Source organism: Erpetoichthys calabaricus, chromosome 1 (genome assembly GCF_900747795.2).
Source record: "Erpetoichthys calabaricus chromosome 1, fErpCal1.3, whole genome shotgun sequence".
In the NCBI taxonomy this organism is placed as follows: domain Eukaryota; kingdom Metazoa; phylum Chordata; class Cladistia; order Polypteriformes; family Polypteridae; genus Erpetoichthys; species Erpetoichthys calabaricus.
Genome location: NC_041394.2, coordinates 172,027,548 through 172,053,178, shown reverse-complemented (window position 1 = coordinate 172,053,178; position 25,631 = coordinate 172,027,548). Strand labels below are relative to the sequence as shown.

Sequence of the window (25,631 nt, the reverse complement as noted above, 5' to 3'; positions counted from 1 at the left end):
TACATAAATAATATAAAAAAATAAATATAAAACTAATAATATAAAACAAATATTTAAATAAAATGCGTTATTACTATTATTTTATGTGGAAGAAAAACTAAGGTATTCAGAGAGTAACCCATGCATAATGTACATGGAGAAATGTGTGAACATCACACAGACAGTAGCCTGATCAGTATTCAAACTTAGGACTCTGAAATCTTCCAGGTAGCAGTACTAAACACATTTCATATTTATTTTGCCTATTTCACTATAAATACTTAATCAGTGTGTTTAATATGTCTATTAAAGCTGAAAGGGTCTAACTTTGAATTAAGCCACTTACTGTACTTATTTATGGTAACAAAGAAAAGAAGCATTGATAGTACTACTTCTAAGTTTGAGCTTAAAGTTCAGCCCATAAGCTACTAAAATACACATACGGTAGTATTCACACAATAAATATATAAATTGGACAAATACAATTGACAAATATAACTTAACAAAATCAAATTAAAGTCAAGAGTTGTATACCTTGAATTATCAGCATGTCCTTTGGAAGATCTGCAGAAGACGTAACAAATAGCTTGCAACTAGTTATTTACTATTGGGCAGTTTGATAGATCTCCCTAAAACTTTTTAAAATTTTAAAGTCGAGTTCAGGAGATGTGTTTCAGCATAACCCTCCCTACAGGTGGCACAAGTGTAGGACAAGGATACGCCGGAAGTGGCTTTCAATCCGCTTCCGCTTAGCAGGTGACAGAACCGCCTGGTCGGACATTTTGAACCTTCAAGAGGACAAGGATATCGGGGATCATCCTTTAAGCTCTTTTGCGATCATTCTTGTGATTAAGACTCTCTGCTTGAAAGGTAGGAGAACAGAAACGGTCTTTTTATCCAGAGTTTTTTTTCAATCTAAATACTATCGTGTTAGAATTATTGCGGAAGCACTTCGCCGGAAGTAGGGATCAGATGATTGCCGTAACAACACGGGGGAGGGGAGGATTTTAGGATTAGTGGAAGAAATGGAAATGTTCTTTTCTATAAGTCCAGAAAATAAAGTACCCTGCAGAATTTCCAGTGTTGCAACGGAGTTCCGTTTTATTTGAAAAGATCCTCCGCGTGTTCGAAATCCGTATAACTTTGTGCCTGTTCCTTATGACATCAAGGTTTGTAGCTCGCGAGTCATTCATCCTATGTACTGTACGTGGTGGTAGTTTGCAAATGTAATCCGTAAAGTAAAGAATATATTTGCGAATGTTTCACTGCTCACTCCGCCGTAACATTCCTTCATTCCAGACGTTTAATTTGGACCTGTTAAGAACAGATAGTTTGCATCCGTAACGATTCATTTGAACATATTACAGTGTTACCGTATTGTGTACAGTCACCCTTTTACAGAGAGTTACTGCAAACCTGAAACAGCTCTCGCAGTCTCACACTGTATATTTTGCTTAGATCTTTATTTCATTCACCTGTTTTTTGTAATAATAGCCTATTCCATCTGCGCCCCTGAATTGAATAGGTAGATTTTAAGGATATGTTGCATTTAATCATTTCAGCCAAGCTAAAAAAATACTTGTTATTCTTAAGCATAATACAATATTTTTTCTTCGTATTCGTAATGCAGGCTGCCCTAACAAATTCTGCAAATAACATTTTGTAAAGAAACCCCATTTATAGAACTGTGGTTTATGAAATTTCATTTTCAGATATTTAAGAATCTCACTGACCAATGTCATGTAATTTTGCTTTAACCTCTTTTCAAATTGATATGCACTCTGACATTTCCTTCACTAACAGCATACTTTGAGGAAACAAAAAAATCAGAGGGATTATTATTTTGATCCTGAATAAGAATTGATATGATTTAGATTTTATTGCTCATTTATTGCAGAATATTGCAGGTACTGTTGCTGTTGTGCAGTATTTAGGCACTAGTATATGGTTCCAGGAGCTCTGTCCTTTCTTGCATGTTTACTACATTACTTGATTGTCTACAATAATCCAAAATATATTGTATGACATGAACACTAACATCTGTCCTGGTTGGTTGTGTTTGTGTGCATATAATGACAGACTGAACTTAGTAAAAGTTCTGGTATTAAATGTAAAAGCTGAGTTTTTTTTATGGTAGCACATAGGTGGTTACATATAAATAAAATGAGCCTGATGTCAAAGCAAGTCCACCAAGTGGTAACACTTTACATTCACAAATATTTTGACAGAAGAATAAGGTGCATGATCCACATTGACAGTGGTTGTCTTTGTATTTAAACCTGAATTCACAGAGTAACCATTGTGCTTTCTGCCACCCCAAACTAATTTATAAACCTCCTAAGAAAATGTATAAACAGAAAGTAACAATTCTGGCTACCAGTAACCTGTGATTTCAGCAGCAAGATTAGATTAGACCTAAACACCACCCTATAAAGAAGAACTTTTTATCATTATGTTCTTAGTTTTTTTTTCTGTTGGCATCCAGCCCACCAAGCGGGTCTTCCAACTTACAGGGAAAACTTGGGGGTTTGGTGGCAGGATTGGCACTCCAGCCACCATTAAAGAACCTCACACTGTTCCAGTGTGGTGCTGAGGTGTTACCTGCTGCACTCGGGTCCCACTCCATGTGGTTCGGCATGTGGAGGGTGCGGCAACAAGCTATCCGCGCATGCTCCCAACCTCCTGTTGAAATTCTGTCAGTTTATTTCATTGTTTAGCTAAAAAATATCATGAATCAAGACCAATATTTGCTGGCCAGGAAGTTAACTGACTTTGTTATAGTTGTTCCTGAAACAGGGGAAAGTTAATTTGCTTTCTTATATAAGATGGTGTTAGCAGCAATTGGCTTGTGCTTAATTAATATGTTCAGCTTCAGTGTTTATCCAGCATAGTTGTTTATCCACCTGTTAATTTTCTGAACCTGCTTATTTCAAGGCAGAGTTTTGGGGACACTTATCCTTTTTAAGCCACAATGAACAAATGGCAAAATAAATACTTCCTTGGACATCAGTTCATGTCAGTTTATGCTCACACAAATAACTAAGTTTAGAGGTGCAAGTTAACTTAATGCAGACATAGTTGGGATGTAGAATGCAAGTAACTCATGTGGGCATAGGAAGAATGTGCAAACTCTACTTAGACATTAACTGGGCCAGTATTCTGTCCAATGTCTCTGTAGATGTGAGACAGGAACAAATTTATTAATACTTTCGTATTTTTGTATGTAGTCCTGATGGAATACATTTTGAGTATCCTGTTATCCAGGATAATTGGATTGTTCCATTATCTGAATTTTTCATAGATGTTCCCTTAACATGTTGTTCTAAAGTAATTTAGTCAAAGAACTGACATATTGAAAGTCTTTAAGACAGAAATTTTTTCAGGTTAAAATAATTGGCTTGGTACTGTTGTATCTTTTTTTGTGTGATGTGCTGAATTCTAAGCCTCTTTTTTACATTCAATTCTTAATACCTGTATGTGTTAGTCATTACATATTTAGCAATATTTTGTAGGGATGCACCGATACCACTTTTTTGGAAAACGAGTACGAGTACTTGCATTTCAGTACTCGCCGGTACCGAGTACTTAATAAAAACATTATTTAAATTTACAGGTAACAGCTTTAGTCATATAACTTAACAAAAAAAAACAAGAAACTCTCGTCTATCCACTGGGAGGTTAGGCTAATTAGCGACACGGGGCTAACACTGCTTGTCCAAATATCCGTGGTGAAACTAAACGCAGAGGAGGGTTGCAGTAGGCTGTGGATATGTTTTTTCACGGAGTCGTGTAGTTTAGGCAGCTCCGTGTCAGTCATGTAGCGGCGGCTTGGGACATCATATCTGGGCTCCAGAACATGGAGGAGACGCAGGAATCCCACATTTTCTACCTCCAAGAGTGGCTGGTCACTCAATGCAATGTACTCGATAATTGCCTGTGTTATTTTCACAGCACGTGGATTGTCTCTGGACATTTTCTCTTGTCTTGCAAGAGTTTGCTGCAGCGTGGGTTGTGTTAGTTTAGAAGCGTGGGTAAACTCTTTGTACTCGTTGTCGTGTTGGGATTTTAGGTGCTTGATTAAATTACTTGTGTTAAATGCGCTACCTTTTGAGCCTCCTCTGGACAATTTCGCTGAGCACAATTTGCAGTCTGCCTTTGTTTTGTCGTCTTCATTCACTCTGAAATAGTTCCACACGGCTGACATCTCTCGCCTCACCTTCTCCCCGCTCTGAGCTGCAGCCGGGGCCTGGGGGCGGGCACTCGACGCCTGTGATTAACCCCTTACACGCCGCTCAAACATAGACATTTCTCAGACCGTGGTATCGGTCCCCGGTATCGGGGGACTTTTAACGAGTACGAGTACTTTAGAAAATGTGGTATCGAGGCCGATACCAGATACCCGTTTCGGTATCGGTGCATCCCTAATATTTTGGAAATATTTTAAGTATTACTTGGGGTCTTCATCCCCTGCTCGCTTCGCTCGCCAACCTCCTGGCCTGCACTATTCACCAGCCACTTCGTGACTCTACCGCTCACGCATGTGGATTTCACTTTCACCCAACAACAAATGTTTCAATTTTCATGGATATGCCTCTTCATTGGGAAGAAACACTACTTTTCCGTGATGGCAACACAAATTAGACAATCTACAAGTCTCTGACTTAAAGTTTAAATTCGAACAATTTATTCGATCTCTTTTCGCTGTTCCGTTATTTCACCGAGTAATAATTTCTGTTTGCGCTAATGCAATCTTTACTGTCATTTTTTTGTGACTTTCGAATTTTATTACTTTAATTATCTCTAACCTGCTCTGCATGTGTATCGTGCCAACATTTTGGAACCTCTTTACGACGTTCTACTTTGTCATCTACTCTTTGTCTTTTATTTCCGGACCCGGGCGTGGTTAAATCTCTTGGCACAAAGTCTCGTCTAGCGGGACTTGAAAGTATCTCTCTGAAAAAGTCACATCTCATCCCAGGACTTTTTTATATAATAGAGATTTACTTATTTATTTTTATTAAAGCCTCAAATTGTCTTTTACTTAATGAATGCAGAAAGAATCATGTAATACAAATGTTAACATTTAACTTAGACTTTACAGTGGAAAGAACTCTGTTACCTGACCCTGATCTTATTTGTAATAAACACTCTAATAACACAAATTTATAAACAAAGACTTTTAATTTTTCTAATTTGTATATCTTATTTATGTTCTTAAATACTTTTTGCATTGCATAACACAGCTCTGTAGTATAATTCAAAATTAAGTCTGCATGGGAAAAATAAGTGATTTGCTAGAAATTTAACATTTTACTTGTAGAACATTGACAAGTGTATTTACTTGTACAGACTAAGTCACTGTTCACACATTTTCTATATATGAAGAAAAAGTGTAGCTGAGGTTTGCAAATTTTGCAAACATTAAATCATTTTGGTATGATATGTGAAACAGTAGAATTAAATATGTCATTTTGTCTTCTTATTGTAAAACATTGATAACAGGACATTCTTATTTTTTTATATTTCATCACATTCTGTTTTTTTTATTTGTTTTTATGTGACTACACTGTGCCTTATAATGATAGACTATGTGTTTTGGAATTCTGTTTTGGTATATGTAGTGTTTGTATTTGAGACTTTAGTCAGTTATATACTCCTGTTATTTTTAATAAGTAATGTGTTGCATCATTAGTTATTGTAGCACCTCCCCTAATTTGCTTTGGTCTTCATTTAATTTGAAATATGCTGTGCTCAATTTTTCAATGTTAATGTGAGTGCATTGGAAAAATCTCCGTTAATAGAGCAAAATAATTATAAATCGACTTTGTATGTTTTGTTGGTATCCAGTATAAGAATGTAATAAAATATTACAAGCTAGAGAAGGCTGCTAATCCATATTGGCACATTTAGTTATTTGCACATTCAAGATGCCCAGATATGCTTCTTGGAATATTGTAGTATGTCTGTTTTTTAACTGCATGACTAGGGAAATTGATGTTGACTGACTGTGTCATCTGGGTAAATGAGATAAGAACATCCACATTTTCTGATATATGTTTGAAAGAGTAGTCTTTATGTAACTTAATTTTAATTGTCTTTGAAGTGTTATTTTATTATTAGTTGACCTAGAAAAATATTAACATTGCAAGATATCAATCCATCCATCCATTTTCCAACCCGCTGAATCCGAACACAGGGTCACGGGGGGTCTGCTGGAGCCAATCCCAGCCAACACAGGGCACAAGGCAGGAACCAATCCCGGGCAGGGTGCCAACCCACCGCAGGACACACACAAACACATCCACACACCAAGCACACACTAGGGCCAATTTAGAATCGCCAATCCACCTAACCAGCATGTCTTTGGACTGTGGGAGGAAACCCACGCAGACACGGGGAGAACATGCAAACTCCACGCAGGGAGGACCCGGGAAGCGAACCCAGGTCCCCAGGTCTCACAACTGCGAGGCAGCAGCACTACCCACTGCGCCACCGTGCCGCCCCCATTGCAAGATAGACACAGTTATATTTTTGTCACATGCAAAAAATCTAATTACCTTGAAAGTCAAAGTTTGAAACATGTTTCAAAAAAGCTCTGTATCCATGTACAGCAATCTATATAAAATTCTTTTCGCGTTTGAAACAGAAATTACGTATGACCACGTGATATGGAAATTACGTATGAAATGGAAATTACGTATGACCACACTATATGGAAATTACCTGTGACCACAGAACATATTATAATACAAGAACTGATCACTTTGTTTGTAGACGCCATTTTTATATCGTCTTTACGAATTGTTATTATTTGTGTGAGAGTTATTTTACTGCTGTTGAAAAGAAGTAAACACAAACACACTGATCTATCCCATAGAAGTGCGCTCCGCGTCGCCCTCTCCCAGCCTTCCTGTCTGGACTACAGCTCTGAGCCGTCCGACGCCAGGCGCGTTTTGACTAGAAAAGTTTTATTTATTCGTCGACGTGACTGTTGCTGAAACTGCCACATTGTAAATTTTTTTAGTTGGCAGTACTTGATAATAGAAGAGATTAGGAAAACAAAGTGGACGCTGGGAGGTGCGGAATGTAGAGCTTCTCCGCCGAGTCGACAGCTTCACAGTTTCAGGCAGCGTCCTCTCTTCTCACACTGTTTGTGACACTTCATGTCCCCTGTCGGCTCCTGGGAGAGTGGAAGTCTTTGCGAATGAGTGTAATCGGCGCCATCGAGGCAGGTCTCTGTTTGTAAATTGCCCTGCACAACTACTTACTGTCCCTTAACACTAGAATTACCAGAACCTACGAAAAAACTTGTAGATCCGGCCCACCTTAAATCCATTCACACCTCTCCACCAGCGTCTTTTGTCATCTAAATGTGCTGATAAAGACAAGCTGCCAGCAGCCGGCTATTCCATCCCCACACCAACTTACAACGTGCACGAACTTCTCCCAGCTCATGCCTTGATTGATTATCTGGGAGTGAAGTGGAGTTTTAGAGTGGAAATAATAGATCGTTATTTGGAACACACGCATTTCATGTGTGTTCCGTTTCTACAGTAATCTGTGTAAACACATTGTTAAAACAGAAACTTTTTCATATTTTAGTAATAAATGTTACAAAATATAGGCATAAACTATAGAATGTGTAAAGCCGGAGTTCCAAAGATCAAATAAACACTTTCACAAAACGTTCAAGGATGACACAACAGTTTCCGTGGTGTAGCGCGCTAAGATTTGCTTCTCAAAGTGCAGTAGCCTTGCCGTGCCTCACAGACCCGAGTTCGATTCCCCACTGGGGATAAACTGTTACTTTTTTTTTTTTTTTCTTTTTAACCTCAAACAGACATAAAATTTATAAATTGGTATGCACTGTCAGTTAATGAAATCGTTATATTTTCATGTGGGATGCTCCTTTTAAAATATTTTTTTAACAATTGAGACTGAAATGAACATGAACAACTGTCCTTATAACTGTTATTTTTAAGATCCATAACACACAGACAGACAGAGCACTGCGTAATAGAGAGACAGACAGGCAGAGAAGTCACTAAATATATAAAATAAACGGGGAAGACATATGTACTGAAAGAAAAAAAAGATCAACATGAACGTTGTTCCTGCTGCACTGAATAAGCTCACACGCTCTAACATCACCCCTCACCCTGATCTGACTCTCAGTAACAGCACAATTGTTTCTGCTGCTTTCTCATTAATTGCTACTCCTCCAGTTTTATTCACATCTGCAAGTATGCTAAGCTTGATAAATATAGCGGTACCAGTGACATTAGAACACAGATCACTGAGGGACTCCACTCTATGCAAAGAATTCTCCTCTCACCTGCACTCATTGTCACTGGCCTATTAACCAAAATTAAATTCAGTTTTGTAAATTTTATCTTATGTCAATCGCTTCTAGTTTTAGAAATAATCTTTGGTGTAGATCAGTATCAAATTCCCTCTCAATGATCTCTCATTATAACTTTTCAGTCATTGAGGTACTACTCCCATCTCAAAGAATATGCTAGTAGAAGTTAATAAGCAATCTGGTTTTATTTTGTTGAAGACTAATTGTAAAATCCCATCATGATTGGTAGTTTTATTGAAATACACTGTATCAAGGGCTTGAAACTCATTAGATTCTACAGTTTTAAATCTCCAAATTTGGAAGTTGTTTTACACAGAAATAAAAAAATAAAAACAAGAGTAACACAAATATAATAGCCCAGTAGCATATCTGGGTTTGCTAATTCACTTACAAAGCAAAACCAATATATGCCCTTCTGACCTCTCATCATGCACTTACACTCTCTCTCTCCCCTACCCCACACCCTGACTTATTCAGCTGATTGTGAGGAACATTAGCCCCAAGCCATTGTGTGTTTTCCCCTATCATTAAAAGCAGTGGGTGGACTGCCAGTAATCCATAGGTACCAAAGGCTTTATGACATCCAGTCAAGAAGCAAATTAAATTATTGTGTATTTTCCAAGAGGGCACGCTGTAACCTAGTTGTTTACTTTTTATGCACCACTTTTTATTCTTTAGGTTCCCTGGCTACCAAAATGACTTCAACCTTACTGTACACATTCAGTGCAGTGTGCAGGCTTTAAGGAGTTTGGAAACTCTGCAACAATTTTATAAATTAACTGTGATACATCTAAAGTGACTGCTCCAGAAGAGTGGCAAGATTTTATGAACTGCAGTCTTAAAATAAGCCTTCCGACTTAATACTCAGTGTTATGGAATGTTAACACTGTCTTTAGACAATAATGTGATTTTCTCACTTGCCCCCAGAGCAAATGTATTTTTGCAATTCTCGATTTCTATTAATAATTTAACTTAAAATGTAAAGCAATTGATATTAGTATACACAGCGTGTAACGTGAAGGTGCACTTGTGGACTTGCTTCACTGTTTTCAAAGTTGGAGCATTTTTGTTTAATTCATTAAAGACAAACTGTTCCTTTTTAATTTGTTTAAATATGTTTGTAACAATGACATATTAAAATAACAGTAATGACAAAATTAGGGCTGCTGCGATTAATCAATGTAATCAACAAAACATGAAATTTAAAATTTTTTTAATCAACTATTTCTACTTGCTTCTCCCCCACATACCTTGCAGTGACTCTGTACTGTTTTTGAGTAGGCAAATTATGGTGGCAGCTGCACCACATTCAGCAGAAGAAGGTTCCTACAAATTTCAAGCAAAATTCTCTTCTCTGTGGAAGCATTTCATCTGAAAATCTGAGAGACTGGTTGTTAATTGTGTTAAAAGTAGATGGTGTTCCACAACTAGGTCAATGAATGCACCTGAAGAGGAAGCACACTGAAGTATAGCAGCAGACAAGCCAACGATATCATAAGTAACACACTTAACAGTTCTTAACTGTTCAACAGTAGTTCTTTCAGTGTTGTGAATCTGTGTAACTTGAGAATTTCATGCTAGTGAAATGGTATGGGAATGAAATTTATTGCCATGGTATTTCTTCGGACAAAATATGAATTGTCTCCAAAATGCACTTGCCATTTGCCACTAGTGATGTCCCGATATCAGAATTTTTGTCTTTGATGCCAATGCCAGTGAAATTTCTCAATACTCTTTACCTATTCAAAACCACTACAAAAACAGAAATCAATTTCACTGGCTTGTTAATTAAAAGTAACTTCGTTATTTAAGACGCTATATTGCCTTTTCTGTGATAGAATATTAAATATATAAATACTAGTAGTGACTGCAAATTTAAAATCGCAGTATTAAAATGAAGTAGTTTACCATCTGTCACTTAAGTACAACTAGTTTTGGCATTCATGAGTATCAAATTATAACATTAGAAAAACTTAGATGAGAACATGACATTTCTTGATGTTCATTTCCTTAAACTGAAAAGACTCGGCTATTTTCATCTTGTACCCAATACATTGTTGCAGCCTCCTGCAAGCCATTTACTGTCAGTAGTGTTCTGTTAGTTTTTCACGTTTAAGGCTGTGTTATCGTGCTACAAAATCTGTTTTACTGGCTAAACTAGGCTTGCTGCAGCAGTAGTACTTGCACATTCTTCCAGACTGTATAAAAGCCAGCTGAAGTCCAATAGCTGACTAGTCTGGAACTTTCACTTTTCCACTCCTATCTTTTGACTCTGAATGAGCGATATGCCTTGCAGTCACAGTTGACGTGCTGTGGGATTCATCACTGCATTTTTGTTGAGTTTATGATTTCCTTTGCATACAAGGCAGGAAAAAAAAAGTTTTCTGCTTGGGCTAGCATTTCTTTGCTACATTTATTTATTTATTTACACACATGCTAAAGTTACATGTTTTCTCAAGCTTGTAATGCAGGGCCATAATTTAGCAGTGTGACTGTGACCAAAAAAAAATCCAAATATGGCAAATTAGAATCTGAATGTTTACTAGCTAGTGCCTAATGACACTTTTTTTTATTCACCTGTCATGAAATTCTGTTTCATATGTTAATGTTTTATTCACATTGTAGAGGGCTGGATTAAGACTTGAATTCTTCCTCGCTTCAAAGTGAAAGTCATGTCATTATGCCTAGCCTAGCAAAGATTGTGTCCATATGTCTCTATCACATAATGTTGAATTAACATTCAACTTACTGGGATGACATCAAGTCTTCCTCCTCACAGAGCCTGTCATGATATGTTTCCTATTCAAATGTTTGTGCATCTCCTTTGTGCTCTCGTGCCATATGAGGTCAGACCTACGCATTTTGCAACTCATACACTTTTTTTTGAAGCTACACCTAAAAACTTTTTTGTTTATCTACTAGGGGTCTCCGCCCCCTGCTCGCTTCGCTCGCCAACCCCCGTGTTTGGTTTACCGGATATACAATACAAATTTATTTTTTGTATAGCCCAAAATCACACAAGAAGTGCCGCGATGGGCTTTAACAGGCCGTGCCTCTTGACAGCCCCCCAGCCTTGACCCTCTAAGAAGACCAGAAAAAACTCCCAAAAAAAAAACCCTTGTAGGGAAAAAATGGAAGAAACCTTGGGAAAGGCAGTTCAAAGAGAGACCCCTTTCCAGGTAGGTTGGACGTGCAGTGGGTGTCAAAAAGAAGGGGGTCAATACAATACAGTACAATACATAGAACAGAATAAATCCTCAATACAGTATAAAAATAAAAGTACAGAAGTACAGAGTAGAATTTCACATTAGATGATATCACATAATATGATTTGGATTTGTTTTAAGTCCTGGAGACCTCATTCATCAAGCCACCTCCCCCATTTTGCCATTCCACATCTGAAATAGCGCAAATCCGATGAAAGAACCCCTCATTCCCACGTCCCCATTCATCAGGGATGACTTTACCTTAGGCAGGCAATCTACAATTTAAATAGATTGTTATTTTCTTGTGAATTGTTACATATGCATTATTTTCACTTTTACTTTAAAAACTTTTGTAAAAACAATACTTGTTTCTTTATTTCCTGCCCCGCGCGTGGTTACATCTTTCTTGCCAGACATATATTACTGCTCGTGTTGTGAAGGGTGTTGCGGCTTAACGTACGCTAAGGATATGCCTTTGGATCATTTACTGTCTTTTTGCTGCTTGCTAACTGTCTCTTCTGCCTGTCGCATGCCGTTGTTTTAAGAGCTGGGAACACATGATGCTTGCCTGCCAAAAGCAATCCAACAACTGCTAGCGTAGAGGTCTGTTGACTTGTTTTAAATGATGGCTCACTGCCTGGTCTCATGTGACGTTGTAAAAGCAATACCTGTCTTTTATTTCTGGCCCCGGGCATGGTTGAATTCTTTCTTGCAGGATGTATAGCGCTGCTCGCGTTTGGGGGGGATGGTAGCTGCTGTTGCGCTGCCCTTCGATCTTTTTAAAGCCTGTACAGCCATTGTCCTTTTTGCTACGGCCCTGGGACAATCTCTTGGCACCAAGTCTCATGTTTACGGTCCCTGCGAGACGCACCGTGGCAAGTCTCCTTGGTCTCGCTGGTCTTTAGAATGTTTTCCGAGATGATCACGTATCGTAGCCTTGCATTTGCTTTCCAGGACAGGATTTCTTTTTATAATAGAGAGATTAGTCTAGCAATTATTTTTTCAATTAATCAATTTTGGATTACTCTGTAAAATTTAACAAAATACCAAAAAGCAAACATGAAAGTGTTTCTCATTAGAATATCAATACTGTATTGTGTAATAAAATGCATAAAAGGAATACAAACTCCATGTCTTTCACAAATGAAAATAATTTTTGGTTCGAATAAACATTTGATAACAAAAGGAGTACAGTTTGAATTAAGTATTATAGATCAGGGTTGCCTAGCATTACAACTTAAGTGCAAAAATGCAAGATCAAGTAACAGTAGAGTTTGTATTAGATTTCAGTAACACAAACATATAATCTGTTTAGCAGTCCAGTATTAGTGCAAATATCACTTTAAGTAACACTTCAGATTATATAGCAAACACGTGGGCAGTCTGAATCAGATCAAAACACAAACCAAGTTTTTTTTTTTTTGCTTTCTCCATCAGTCTGTATCTGAATGTAACACATAAAAGCTATCCTGAGCTATAGATACAGCAAGGGTTAAGTTAGGCATTACAGTAGAGGAAGGTAAGCATGTCTACATGATTTGCATTCAGACTTTCTCTTTTCTTTGCCACAATATTCCCTGCTGCTGAAGAAAGGTGTTCTGAAGGAGTTGATATTGCTGGGACAGACAAGTATGACTTTGACAGGAAAGCCAAGTGGACTCTTATCCTTTGGAATGGAATGCTCACCAAAGTACAGCACTTCCTCATTCCTCACCATTTTACTGTTAGCAGCGTTTACATGGCCATTTCCAGGTTGAGTCTAAACCAGGTTGGATTCTTCTTTGAATCTTGTGATTGAGCACTGGCTGAATCATTCTGTTTCACACTTGCCTGCTGAAGAGAGTGTTGTTTCTTTTCCATTTTTGCTTTACGTGCAAGAGCTTGCACTTTGACCTATACTTTTAGGACATCCTCTGGTGATTAGAACTTGAGTTTCCGGAATCATGGATCAAGCTAAGGAAGCTGCCTATAGAAGTGGGGATAGAACACTCTTTAGACAGGCAAGGAACACACTGACAAAAGAAATCAGATTGGCTAAAAAGAGTTACTCTGAAAAGCTAAAAAATCTATTTTTATTCAGTGACCCTGCATCAGTGTGGAAAGGACTACAAAGTATTAAAATTATAGGAAACCATCCCCCCATATTGCAGTAAATCACCAGCTGGCTAAATTGAATGTTTTTTTACTGCAAGTTTGATAAGACCCAAAATACAATGGACATTATCTCCAGCCCTCTCAGTGTACAGACTTATAGACTCTCCCCCCTACACATTGTCCCACTCAACCTGCATTAAATATCTTTGAAGAGGATATGTGTCGGCTCTTCAAAGGACAACACACTTAGGGCTCATTTATACTTCACTCTCAGAACGTGTACGCACCAGCATCATGGCTGCCATGCGTTCAAAGCGTTCATTTGATGCGTCCTCTGAGCAGGTCCTCAGAAATTAACGCGATGTGTGCGTGAGTTGCAGTACCAGCAAAAAGTCGGGGGCGCAGTGTGCTAAAAGTTGGACTGCGACGTCAGAGTCTCTGGTTACTATCTACATGTGACAGAAAGCCGCTTTGCAGATCCTACGAGATCGGTATGCGCGCTTCGATGTTTGATGAATTGGTTCGAAGTGGTGAAGCAAAATGCAGACATACAGAAGCATTCGTGGTGCTTTTATATTCAAGCGTTGCATGTTCCCGATCATAATGACACGATACATTTTAAAAGTCTCACATACCGTCTTCTGTGCTGTCTTTTTTTTCTCGGGCTTCCTCCGGTACTGACAGCAGTGGCAAACAGTAATAGATCACCACACTGAGCACATTAAATGTATGATATTCCAACTCTCTACACATTTAGATTCCTTAGATTTATACTTGATGTCACTTTCATGATGAAATGCATTGAAGTATGTATGTTACGCTTTACAGATATATCGGTAATTTCATCTAAATAATGAATACTGTTAATGATGACACATATGGGGGTGACACGGTGCCTGTGGTAGCGCTGCTGTCTTGCAGGGAGTCACGTTGCTGGTATTCCCTGCCTGGAGTTTACATGTTTTCCTGCTGGGTTTCCACAGTGTGCTCCGGTTTCCTTCCAAAAATATGCAGATTTTGTTACACTAAAATGATGCCAGCATTTATGTGTGTGCTTGTATTCACCTTGTGATGAGCTGATGCCTTGTCCAGGGATGGTTTCAGCCTCGTGCCCAATACTAACTGAAATGGACAAATCCCTAGACTGATGGATTTAATCATTAAACATCCTTTTCAGAGATATTGTGGTAAGGTGACATCGGAGTTTAATGGATGTTCCAGGCAATTCACAACACAGCGGAGCCGAACCTGTTCACCCCGTGATAATATCTTGCACTGCCACCTGGTGGATTACTCCAGATTTACGTAAAGTATGCACGCAAGTATAAACAGTACAATGCTTGTATAGCAGGAGCATCCGCTGCAGCATGCATTGCGTCGCGTGAAGTATAGATCCGGCCTAAGAAAGCATCAGGTCCGGATGGGGTCTCACTCTCCTGCATAAAAATCTGTGCTGATCAGCTGGCTCCTGTCTTTACTCCGACTTTCAACAAATCATTATTGTTGTGTGAAATTTCCTTATGCTTCAAACAAGCCACTATCACACCAGTCCTCAAAAAATTCAGTATAACAGAATTGAATCACTACAGGCCTGTTGCTTTGATATCTGTGGTCATGAACACCTTTGAGAGACTGGTGTTAGCTCACTTGAAGGACATTGCAGCTCTTTAATATAATATAATATAATAAAAACATACATTTGATTTGAGTTTATAACACTCAGTGTAAATTTTGGCTACTTGTAAAAGTTAGCACTTGTTTCTTTGTTATTCACTTTTATTCTCACAATGACGTTCATGTGGTACAACAAACTTGCCTCTTCCTTTCTGAGTTGATGACATTTATCTCCATGCTTTTCACAAGAGCAGCGATAACCACTGTGAGTGCTGTGGCTGATACTTGCACAGAACTATTTGTTGTACCAGCAGTGAAAGATACAATATCCCGTGAACGCTAACAGACTGGACAAAGGTAGGACCATAACAACAGACAGCTGTTTCACAGTGCTTTTGCTGGCTAATAGACTGCTGCACCACAATGCAACTCTGCATGGCACCGTAAAGTAAAATGGGACCTCCACCTGCAGCTAAAGTCACTTTAGTACGTGAGAAATTCACCATGCTAGTGTTTAGATCTGGCAGTGTCATGCTGACAGTGTATGTATCCAAAAAGAAGAAGCCTTTAATTTCAGTCTGTAACAGCCAGTGTAATATTTTGCTACCTGTAAAAGACATCGTTGAACGGGTATAAGTAGACAGACAAACGCTGGTTATTCATGTCTTTGTGGTATCTTTTTGACTTGTTGTCTCCGAGTTGGCAATGATAGACTGGCCATCTAGCTCTGTGAAGAGGATTACTTGTGTTCTGGTTTTTTTTTTTTTTTTTCCTTCTTCTTTTTCTTAGGGTGTCAAGGTTTGAGGTCAGTCAAACAACAGGGCCTCTTAAAACCCTGTGTGATTTTTGGGCTATACAAGAAATAAATTCTTGTTGTTTAACTAAAAGACTGCATTACACTAACCAGCATAACTTTCAAATATGATGTGTGCTTTCCCTACATTTGATAGATTGATCTTTATTGTCATTGTCACTTTTACAAAGGAACAACGAAATTGAAGGATTATATGACTACACATTAGTTTTGCTTCAAAATCCAAGTAAATGACTCAAACATAGCATTTGCATGTCTGTATTTAGCAATGAAGTATGTCATTTTGCACGTCCTGATAACTGGCATAATTGAAGTGCTTTGTTCTTCAAAGCAATAAACAAACTTTATTTTGGTATTAACTAATTTCATTGCCAGTTTAAGTAGGCCAAATAACCAGTTCATTTAGAAACTTACCTTGACTTTTACTTGCTACAGCTGTTTGCACTGATAGCACACACGGTGTATGCAATATTTCCCTCGAAACCTTGAACTGTATCTGCCGCCCATAAATCACAAGGAAGGCCATTCCACAATTTTGGTGCAACAGGCTGATAAGCCTGATCCCCACACTCCTTTAGCAGAGTATGTGGAACAATAAGAATGCCCTGGTTAGATGACCTAAGTGGGTCATAAGTATAAATATAATTCTGCAAAAAATCTGAAATATATTGTGGAGTTGGACCATGCAGAGCTCTATAGGTGATTACTAATGTTTTAATATAGATTCTAAATGCCACTGGGAGCCAATAAAGAGAAGATAAAATCCACCTACAGGAGCAGGTTAACAGTGTAGCAGCAGCATTTTGAATAGACTGAAGATGTCTTGTTTAAACATGTAAAATAAGTATTACAATAATCAAGATGTGAAAAAAAAATTGTCTAGGGAAACAGTGACTTTACATACATTTATTAACATAAGAATAAAGTCTGTGATCAGAATGTTCTGTGTTTTACTGCAGAGATTCCAGCCTGAAACTCATTTTAGTAACTTCTGGTGTCTCTGTACCTTGGGTCATCTTTCTCCCTTAAAGAACTTGGCCTCCCAAGTAGTACCTTGGCAGGCTACTACCTGCAGAAAGCAGTGTTATAACCTGTGGCAAAAGAGCAGGTGAGAACTTGTGTCCTTCCCAGTCTTACCCTTAAGTGAGCATCTTAGCAGTAGCTTTCCCAGCTAGATGCTATGTGCTGTCACCTGTTAGGCAGGATGTCTTGTGGAATTTTTGTCTGTTATCTCAGGTTTCTGGGTTCTGTCGGTGGGTTAATGTCACATGCTCATTGGGCAAGTTAATGACACTCACAAAATATGTTAAACTAGGGGGCTCCGCCCCCTGCTCGCTTCGCTCGCCAACCCCTGGTGTTGGGAATGACAAAGAGCGTGATGTATGAATGAGATATAGAATAGTGTGACGGTGTAGATGATGCAAATAGAAAGCAAACAATAAAGTGTGTGGCACAGTGTAAAGGTTTATTGGAAAATTTCTTTGTACACGCCGTTTAAGTGTAAAAGGTAATTCCAGGTCAGAACTTGTAAGGTCAATGAAGATGGTTATTGTTGTGATCAGAGTCAAGTTTGTCAGAGCTTAGAAAGAGTTGTGTCTCTCCAGGAAGTAATGGAATGACTTGGATATTTATGTTTTCCACATTAATATTTTTTGGACATAATATAGTGCGTTGTGTTAAAAGGGGCATTTGGTCTAATGAGATTGCTGTTCCAAATCTGTCTGTAACTAAGTTGTCGCAGATAAAGGCTTGAGGAATTGTAATAATATGTGGGTGAAGTCCATCTGTATTGGTGAGTGTACCATCTCTCAGTTGTAATAAGCAATTGTTATGATCTGGATCTGGACATCGTATCTTTTTTACTAACTGTATCTTTTGAAAGCAATGCCAATTGTCTGCGTATTTTAAGGTGCACTGAACAATACCTGAGCGCATGGCATCTGGAAGAATAGCTAATCATTGTCTAAAATCTCCTCCTAATAAAAGTACCTTTCCTCCAAAGCGAATATTATTATTCATAAACGTTTGTAGAAGTTTATGAATGGTGTTGAGTAAGTGACTTCATGCCATTGTACATTCATCAATAATTAACATTTTTTCAAGACGGATGTCACGTGCAGTGCCACCGTTAATGTTCATAGTGGATACCGATTTGTAGGATCTAATGCAGTTGATAAAGCTTTCACTTTCAGGTACATCGTTAGTTAGAAGCTTCTGTAGATATTCAGGATATGAATGTAAAGGAGGCAGTCTAATTTGACCCTTTTGACAACAACGTGTAAATGTATTACTTGTATTGCCAGTTGTTTCTTCAGGGAAGTGAACTGAATGACAATGATTGCAAATGACATTCATTAATCCGAATGAATTTTCCTGGTGTATGTTTTTGCTTGTGCCGTTTGAGAGGCGCGTTGTTGCATGTGTAGTATTTGGACGTGTTGTTTTTGAGCTGTAATTGATTTGCCTGTGCTGTGTGAGAAGCCCATTGTAGCCTTCCTTGCCGTTAATGTATGTCTGAGACGGGAGGTGTTTTCGTTTTGAATCCGTGCCTGTTGCGATGCAGCACTTTGATTGATAGATTGCGTCATGTGGATCTAGGATGTAGATTTGTGCATATTTGCGTTGTTGATTTGTTTCAGGGTGCACTGTTCCAATGCGATGCAGTATTTGTGCACATATGGGAAAGCAGTATGGGCCATTGCCTTTTGTTGGCCTGATATTTACTCCGGTAGATGCAAAAGCAAATGAACTATTGTAGGATCTAATGCAGTTCATAAAGTTTTTACTTTTAGGTACATCGTTAGTTAGAAGCTTTAGTTGAGCTTTGCGTTTTTGGAGCCGAGACATTTTTTCTTTTAGAAATATGGATAAGTAATAATGAGTATTGCACTCACTGTTAATATGGAGCCTTTTCTGCGGTTGAACGGTTAATAGTGCCTTATTGTAATGAGATCCACCTATGCTGCATAGTGTGAATTGTGTTTGGTCCCGTTATCCGAGCGGTATCGTTTTGTACCTGTGATCGTGAATTCATGACTTGTTTGTTCTTGAGCGTGAGAAATATGGATAAGTAATAAGGAGGATCGCACTCACTGTTAATATGGAGCCTTTTCTGCGGTTGAACGGTTAATAGTGCCTCATTGTAATGAGATCTACCTATGCTGCATATTGTGAACGTGTTGAGATGACGTATGTTTAATACGGACGGTTCATTTAGAAATGGGGCTTTGTGTGTCATTTGTTATTTATGTTACTGTGGTCGTATTAATAAGGAGTATTGCACTCACTGTTAATATAAGCTCTGTGCATTGTTTGTTTTCAGGAAGGTTCATTCGTTGATAGATTGCCTCATCTGGATCTAGGATGTAGATTTGTGCATATTTGCGTTGTTGATTTGTTTCAGGGTGCACTGTTCCAATGCGATGCAATATTTGTCCACATATGCGAAAGCAGTATGGGCCATTGCCTTTTGGTGGCCTGATATGTACTCCGGTAGATGCAAAAGCAAATGAACTATTGTAGGATCTAATGCAGTTCATAAAGTTTTTACTTTCAGGCACATCGTTAGTTAGAAGCTTCTGTAGATATTCAGGATATGAATGTAAAGGAGTCAGTCTCTGTAACGGTGTTACTTGTGCTTTGCGTTTTTTGATCCGAGACATTTTTTCTCCCTGAGTTTCAGAAGCGCATTTTATGCTCCGCCGTCTATTTTGTTGTTTCTTTCGTGTTTGTGTGTTTGTTCCTGTTATCCTTTCCTTTTCGTTTTGTACCCATGACCGTGTATTCATGACTTGTTTCTTTCTCAGCATGCGAAATATGGATAAGTAATAAGGAGGATCGCACTCACTGTTAATATGTTTCCTTTTCTGCAGTTGAACGGTTAATAGTGCTTTATTGTAAGGAGATCCACCTATGCTGACACCTATGCTGCCTAGTGTGAAGGTGTTGACGTTCACTTTAGAATATGTGGCTTTGGGTGTCACTTCTTATGGATGTGTGTGTGGGGGTGGGGGGGGGGTGAGGATTGTTGTTGCGCGAGCGTCTTCTTTCTTTTTGTGTTCCTGTGTCTTGTTGAATCCCCCTCTTTGTGTGTGTCCCGTCCCTTGCTTGTAGGGTCTGTGGGGTGGTTTTGTGTTCTTTTTTTTTTTGTGTTCCATGGGCTTGTTGAATCCCCCTCTTGGTGTGTGTCCCGTCCGGTGCCTGTAGGGGGGGGGGGGGTGCCTTGCTGTTGTGCGCGAGCCTCTTTTTTTTTTTTTTTTTTTTTTTTGGGTCTAGTTTCGTGTGCAATGTGTTTCGTGCTTTGCCTGCGTTTGACTACTTTTTTATGTGCCTTTTCCTTTTTTCGGTGCTCGTTGTGCCTCATTTCTTTGACTCCTTTTTTCTCTTTTTTCTGTGCTCACTCCTTTTTTCTGTGGTCTAGTCCGCCTCTCGCGGCCCCTCATCCGCCTCTCGCGGCCTCTTTTGTCCCCCTCTCGCGGCTCCTCATCCGCCTCTCGCGGACTCTTTTTGCGCCTGCGCAGTACGTCTTTTTGCGGCTACGGCCCATGGCCGGATGTCCCTGCGTCCATCCGGTTTAGCATTCTCGGTTAGTAATATGGATGTCTCTAGTAAGGGTTGTGCTGTGCATATTATGCTGAAAACCTACTGTCGCTATACAATGCTCTACATCAGTGATCACTGCCCAGCAGGCAAAATTATCCTGGCATTAAGGGAGCAGTTGAGCAGCCTTGGCATTCTGCGAAGATCTGGCTGTGATTAAACAGCTTCACAGAAATTGGCTATCGAAGGTAAAGTCCACTCCTGTCACTGTCAATGGAAACAAATCCAAGGTAAACAAGCTGATGTCTACTTCAGGATAAAAAACAATTTAGATCAGGCTGGCACTCTCTTCGATCCTGCTTTCAACTGTTTGCTCACTAGACATTTTTATCTTTGCTGAAATACAGTTGCATAATAACATCTTTGACACAGCAGTTCCATTGGATAGACTGACCACTTTTTTAGGGGACCAAGTTGCTTCAGCAACCAGTAAGGTGCATGGAGGCAGTTTGCATGAACAACGCATTTATCAGAAACTCAGTATAGTCAAGCCACTGCTCTCCAGTACTGGAATGTCAAACTGTAAAGTTCTGTCGTTTTTACTTGCCCTGGGAGATTAGTATTATTTTTATTCTGTCCATTTACGTTCCCTTTGGGAGTTGATTCTAAAGAGGTGCCAAGTGTACTTTACAAAACTGTTACAGTGCTGCAAACTATGCATCCCAATAGTTTTACTATTGTGGCTAGATTTTTTTAATCATGTGAACTTGAAGACAGTTCTCCGCAATTTTTATTAACACGTGAACTTTCCAACCAGAGGAGAGTACAAACTCTTACAAAGCTGTACCCTGTCCATGCTACTGCCTGCATAAAGAACACAGCTTAATCAGTCCAAACCAATACTTAAAACAAATCAGTATGTGGCCTGTGACTGTCTTGATCACACGGTCTGAACAAAGTTTTAAGCAGCTGCCAACTGTAGTCATCATATTAACATTGAGGACTATGTATCATCAGCCACTTGCTACATTAACAAGTGCATAGATGATGTAACTGTCTCAAAGACCATCAGAACATGCAAATTTGAAACCGTGGGTGTCACTGGAGGTACGTGCACTGTCAAAAGCCCACAAAGCTGCCTTTAGATCAGGGGACATGTTTGTTCTCACTGTCCCGAGGGCTACCGTATCTCAGGACATCAAAGCAGCTAAGCAAAAGTATGACAAGAAAATCCAAAGCCACTTTAACTCTTTTAGGGCGGATGTCGACTTTTGTCGACAGGAGGGGTTGAAGGCGAATGTTGACAAAAGTCGACATCCAGGGATAGGAGGCGACAATCAGCTGTTAATGGCGAAAAAATCTCACTGTCATGTCACAGGCATTCCCTCTGTGCTTGGAGGAATGCTAGATTCGTTGACTCGGCAACTAAACCTTGCGTGTGTGTGAGTTGCGAAATGTAAACAATGGCAAGATGGCATCGACATGTGAAAAGGGAGCGAAGCAAGTGCAGAAAAGAAAACACTCGGCAGACGATGTTTTGCGCATTATCGCGGAGTCGGACTCTTGATTTTTCAGAATCGGATTTTATTGGTAGTGATCAGGAGATCGAGCAAGAGAGTGAGAAGCAGGCATCAGCTGATCAGACACTAGCCGATGCCACGCCAGCGGATCTGCTGCCAGTTGAGTGCCTTCACGCAGCCGATGCATCTACGGCAAGGTTCGCATGGGATAAATACACAGACATTGATCCGTTGAGAGCCGATCTGGCTACCGGAGTTTACAAGACGGCATGGCTTGCTGTTGGACACGACAGATCACCAGCTGCTGTACTTCAGGCTGCTCTCTCCTGATGCTGCTTTTCAGCTACTGTCAGATGAGACAAACAGGTAGGCAGAGATTTTTTTTGAATCGCGGGCTGCGTTTGCATCGCATTCTCGTTTTTCAAAGTGGAAACCCACAACAAAAGACGAGATGAAGCGCGCTGTGGCATTACAAATAGAGATGGGACAGAACTGGTGATATAACTTCAGGGAGCATTGGTCCAAACGTGTTTTGTACCCTGGTGGCTTAGGTATGTGCTGCTGCAAAGTTTTATTCACTTCTGTAATAAACAGAAGCAAATCCCATGGGGTGAGCCAGGCTATAATGCCATACATAAAGTTCATAAAGTTTCAGAAGATGAAAAGAGGTGACAGTACGGTTTTCATGCAGGCAGAAAACTTCGTGGCAGTGGCATGGCACGATGGCAAATGGGTGACTTGTCTCTCTACAGTACACACTAACAATATATGTGAGAAAGTGCAGCAACAGACAATTGAAAAATAGGCACCAAAGCAACACATATTGTAAAAAGTGCAATGTGGCAATGACTGAAATTGGCTGCTTTGAGCAAGATCAGACTTTGCTGTGTAAAATGTATGTGATATGTATGTGAAATCATAGAGTATGCAGGCTCATACAACATGCAAGACAGTAACATTTGTCAAAAGTAAATATTTTTTGTTGATTTGATATGTTAAACAATTGCTTTGTGTTCTTTTCTAAAAAATGTTAGTTTTTGGAAAAATATTCAGCCCTGGGAGAAAAGAAACAAAAAAAAAATGAGCCCTAAAAGAGTTAAAGACACCAGAGACGCATGTTGCTTGTGGCAGGAAATCCAAGCCATCCCAAACTGTAAGACAAAACCATCTGTCTGCAGTGGTGATACATTGATTTGGTGCCCTGAACTACATATAGTCAGGTCCGCAAGTATTTGGACAGTGACAAAATTTTCATAATTTTGGCTCTGTATGCCAACACAATGGATTTGAAATAAAGCATTCATTATGTGATTAAAGTGTAGACTTTCAACTTTAATTTAAGGGGTTTACCAAAAATATCATATGATCCATTTAGGGATGTGAGCAGTTTTTCTGCATAGCCCCCAAACCACCCACCCATTTCCAAGGGCTCAAAAGTGTTTGGACATTTGACTGACAAGCTGTTCCATAGCCAGGTGTGAGCAGTTCCCTCATTTTATTAAGTATCACATTTGCAAAATAAAGGTGCTGATGAAGTGGTGCGAAGGAATTTAAGGGATTCTAGTTTTAAGCAAGTAAAATATCTGGAATTGAATCCAAGTGTGAAATTTGCATTTGGAAGTTGTTACTAAGAACTCTCAATATGAAGTCCAAAGAGCTGTTTGTGCCAGTAAAAACAGTCCATCATTAGGCTGAGAAAACAAAATAAACCCTTTAGAGAGAGAGAGCAGAAACGCGAGGAGTGGTCAAATCAACCATTTGGCACATTCTTAAAAAGAAGGAACGCACTGGTGAACTCGGCAACACCGGAAGGTCTGGAAATCCATAGAAAACAACTGTGCTGAATGATTGCAGAATTCTGTCCTTGGTGAAGAAGAACCCCTTCACAAGCCAAACCAAGACCACTCTCTGGGAGGAAGGCATATCATTGCCAGAGTCTACAGTCAAGAGAAGACTATGTAAAAGTAAAGACAAGAGGGTTTAGCACAAGGTGCAAACCACTGGTAAACCTCAAGCATACGAAGGACAGATTTAGACATTTTTTTAAAAGCCTGTCTAGTTCTGGAACAATATTCTTTGGATAAGGGAAACCAAGGTCAGTATATGTCAGAATGTTGGAAAGAGAAGAGTATGGAGAACAGATGAAATGGCTCATTATCCAATGAATACCAACCACATCATCTGTGGAACATGGTGGAAGCAGTTTTATAGAATTATCATGCATGCCTGTGAATGAAAATCAGTCACTATTGTTTATTGATTATATATGACTACTGGCAGAAGTCGCAGGATACATTCTGAAGTGGATAAGGCTATACTATCTGCTCAGCCAACTGCTGCAAAACCAATAGGATGACACTTCACAGTACAGATGGACAATGAGCCAAAACATACTGAGAAAGCAAATCAAGCGCTTTTCAAGGCAAAGAAGTACAATATTCTTGAATGGCCAAGTCACTCAAGTGACCTCAGCCCAATTGGACAAGCATTTCAGTTGCTAAAGACAAAACTGATTTCAGAAAATACAATGAACTGAAGATGGCTGCAGTAAAGGCCTGGCAAAGTGTCACTATGGTGGAAACCCAGCACTTGGAGCAATCATAATCAAATGAATGAAGTTGATTAGTATAAACTTTACATATCTTGTTTTTGTACTATTTTAAATGAAATATGGTTATAGGAGCTTTTACAATCACCGTTTTGTTTTTACTTAAATATTACATCCTGTTCCAAACATTTTTGGAAATGATGATATACTGAGGTTTAAAAAGATATGTCACAGTGTGTACAGTGGGTATTACAATTCAGAAGACAAAGCAGTTCTTTTTTTATGCTCAATTATTAGGGTTTAATTTATTGTTTTCAAAACTTTTGTAAAAATTGGCTAAAATTTTGTACCTACTTTATATCTATATCTAGCTATCCTGGTTTAGCTCAATTGCATCTTGAAAAACAGTGGAATGTTACTTTTTTTTTTTTTTTTTTTTTGTGCTGTTCTGATGGTAAATTTAATGTCTTTCAGTTGGAGTTACAAATGGTTGTTTTTTCCGTGTGGTGTTTCCTGTTCTCATGCTTTATCAGCAGGATCCTAAACTGTGGATCAAACTGCGGATCATCTACTCTCTCACACTTACTTAAATCTTTTCTTTTCTAGAAATACAGACTGCTGACCGCAAAAATGACTGACTCAAAGTATTTCACCACAACAAAGAAAGGTAGGCTACAGAAACATGATGATTTACCTTGGTTAATGTTTTTTGCCATGGCGTCATTATAGGATTTCCTTAGTTTATTATCTGTTAGGCAATAGGCAGTATATTATCCAGTCCATGGTATTGCATCAAGTTTACATTCAGGTTTATTGTCATGTGTACTTAATACAATGAAATTCTTTCTTGCATGTCTCCACAGCATAGTGAGAATAAACAGTAAATCCCATCAAATAAAGAAGCATATTGGCTGTTCTTGCCTATTTTTTGTTGACACTCAGTAAACCATGCTTG

General features: G+C 39.0%; 1 protein-coding gene across 2 annotated transcripts in view; it reads left to right on the top strand.

Annotated features, from left to right (window-relative positions):
• Nucleotides 1-715: 715 nt before the first annotated feature.
• The window catches only part of ap1b1 (adaptor related protein complex 1 subunit beta 1), a 148,431-nt gene continuing 123,515 nt past the window's right edge, over nt 716-25,631 (top strand). Inside the window, exons 1-2 of one of the 2 annotated variants that reach the window (XM_051931943.1) lie at nt 716-849; nt 25,283-25,343. In XM_051931943.1, coding sequence (XP_051787903.1) covers nt 25,307-25,343 — 37 coding nt within the window. In that variant the 5' untranslated portion in view covers nt 716-849; nt 25,283-25,306. Of the gene's footprint in view, nt 850-25,282; nt 25,344-25,631 lie in introns of those variants that run through there. The other variant, XM_051931948.1, reaches the window with a different exon arrangement.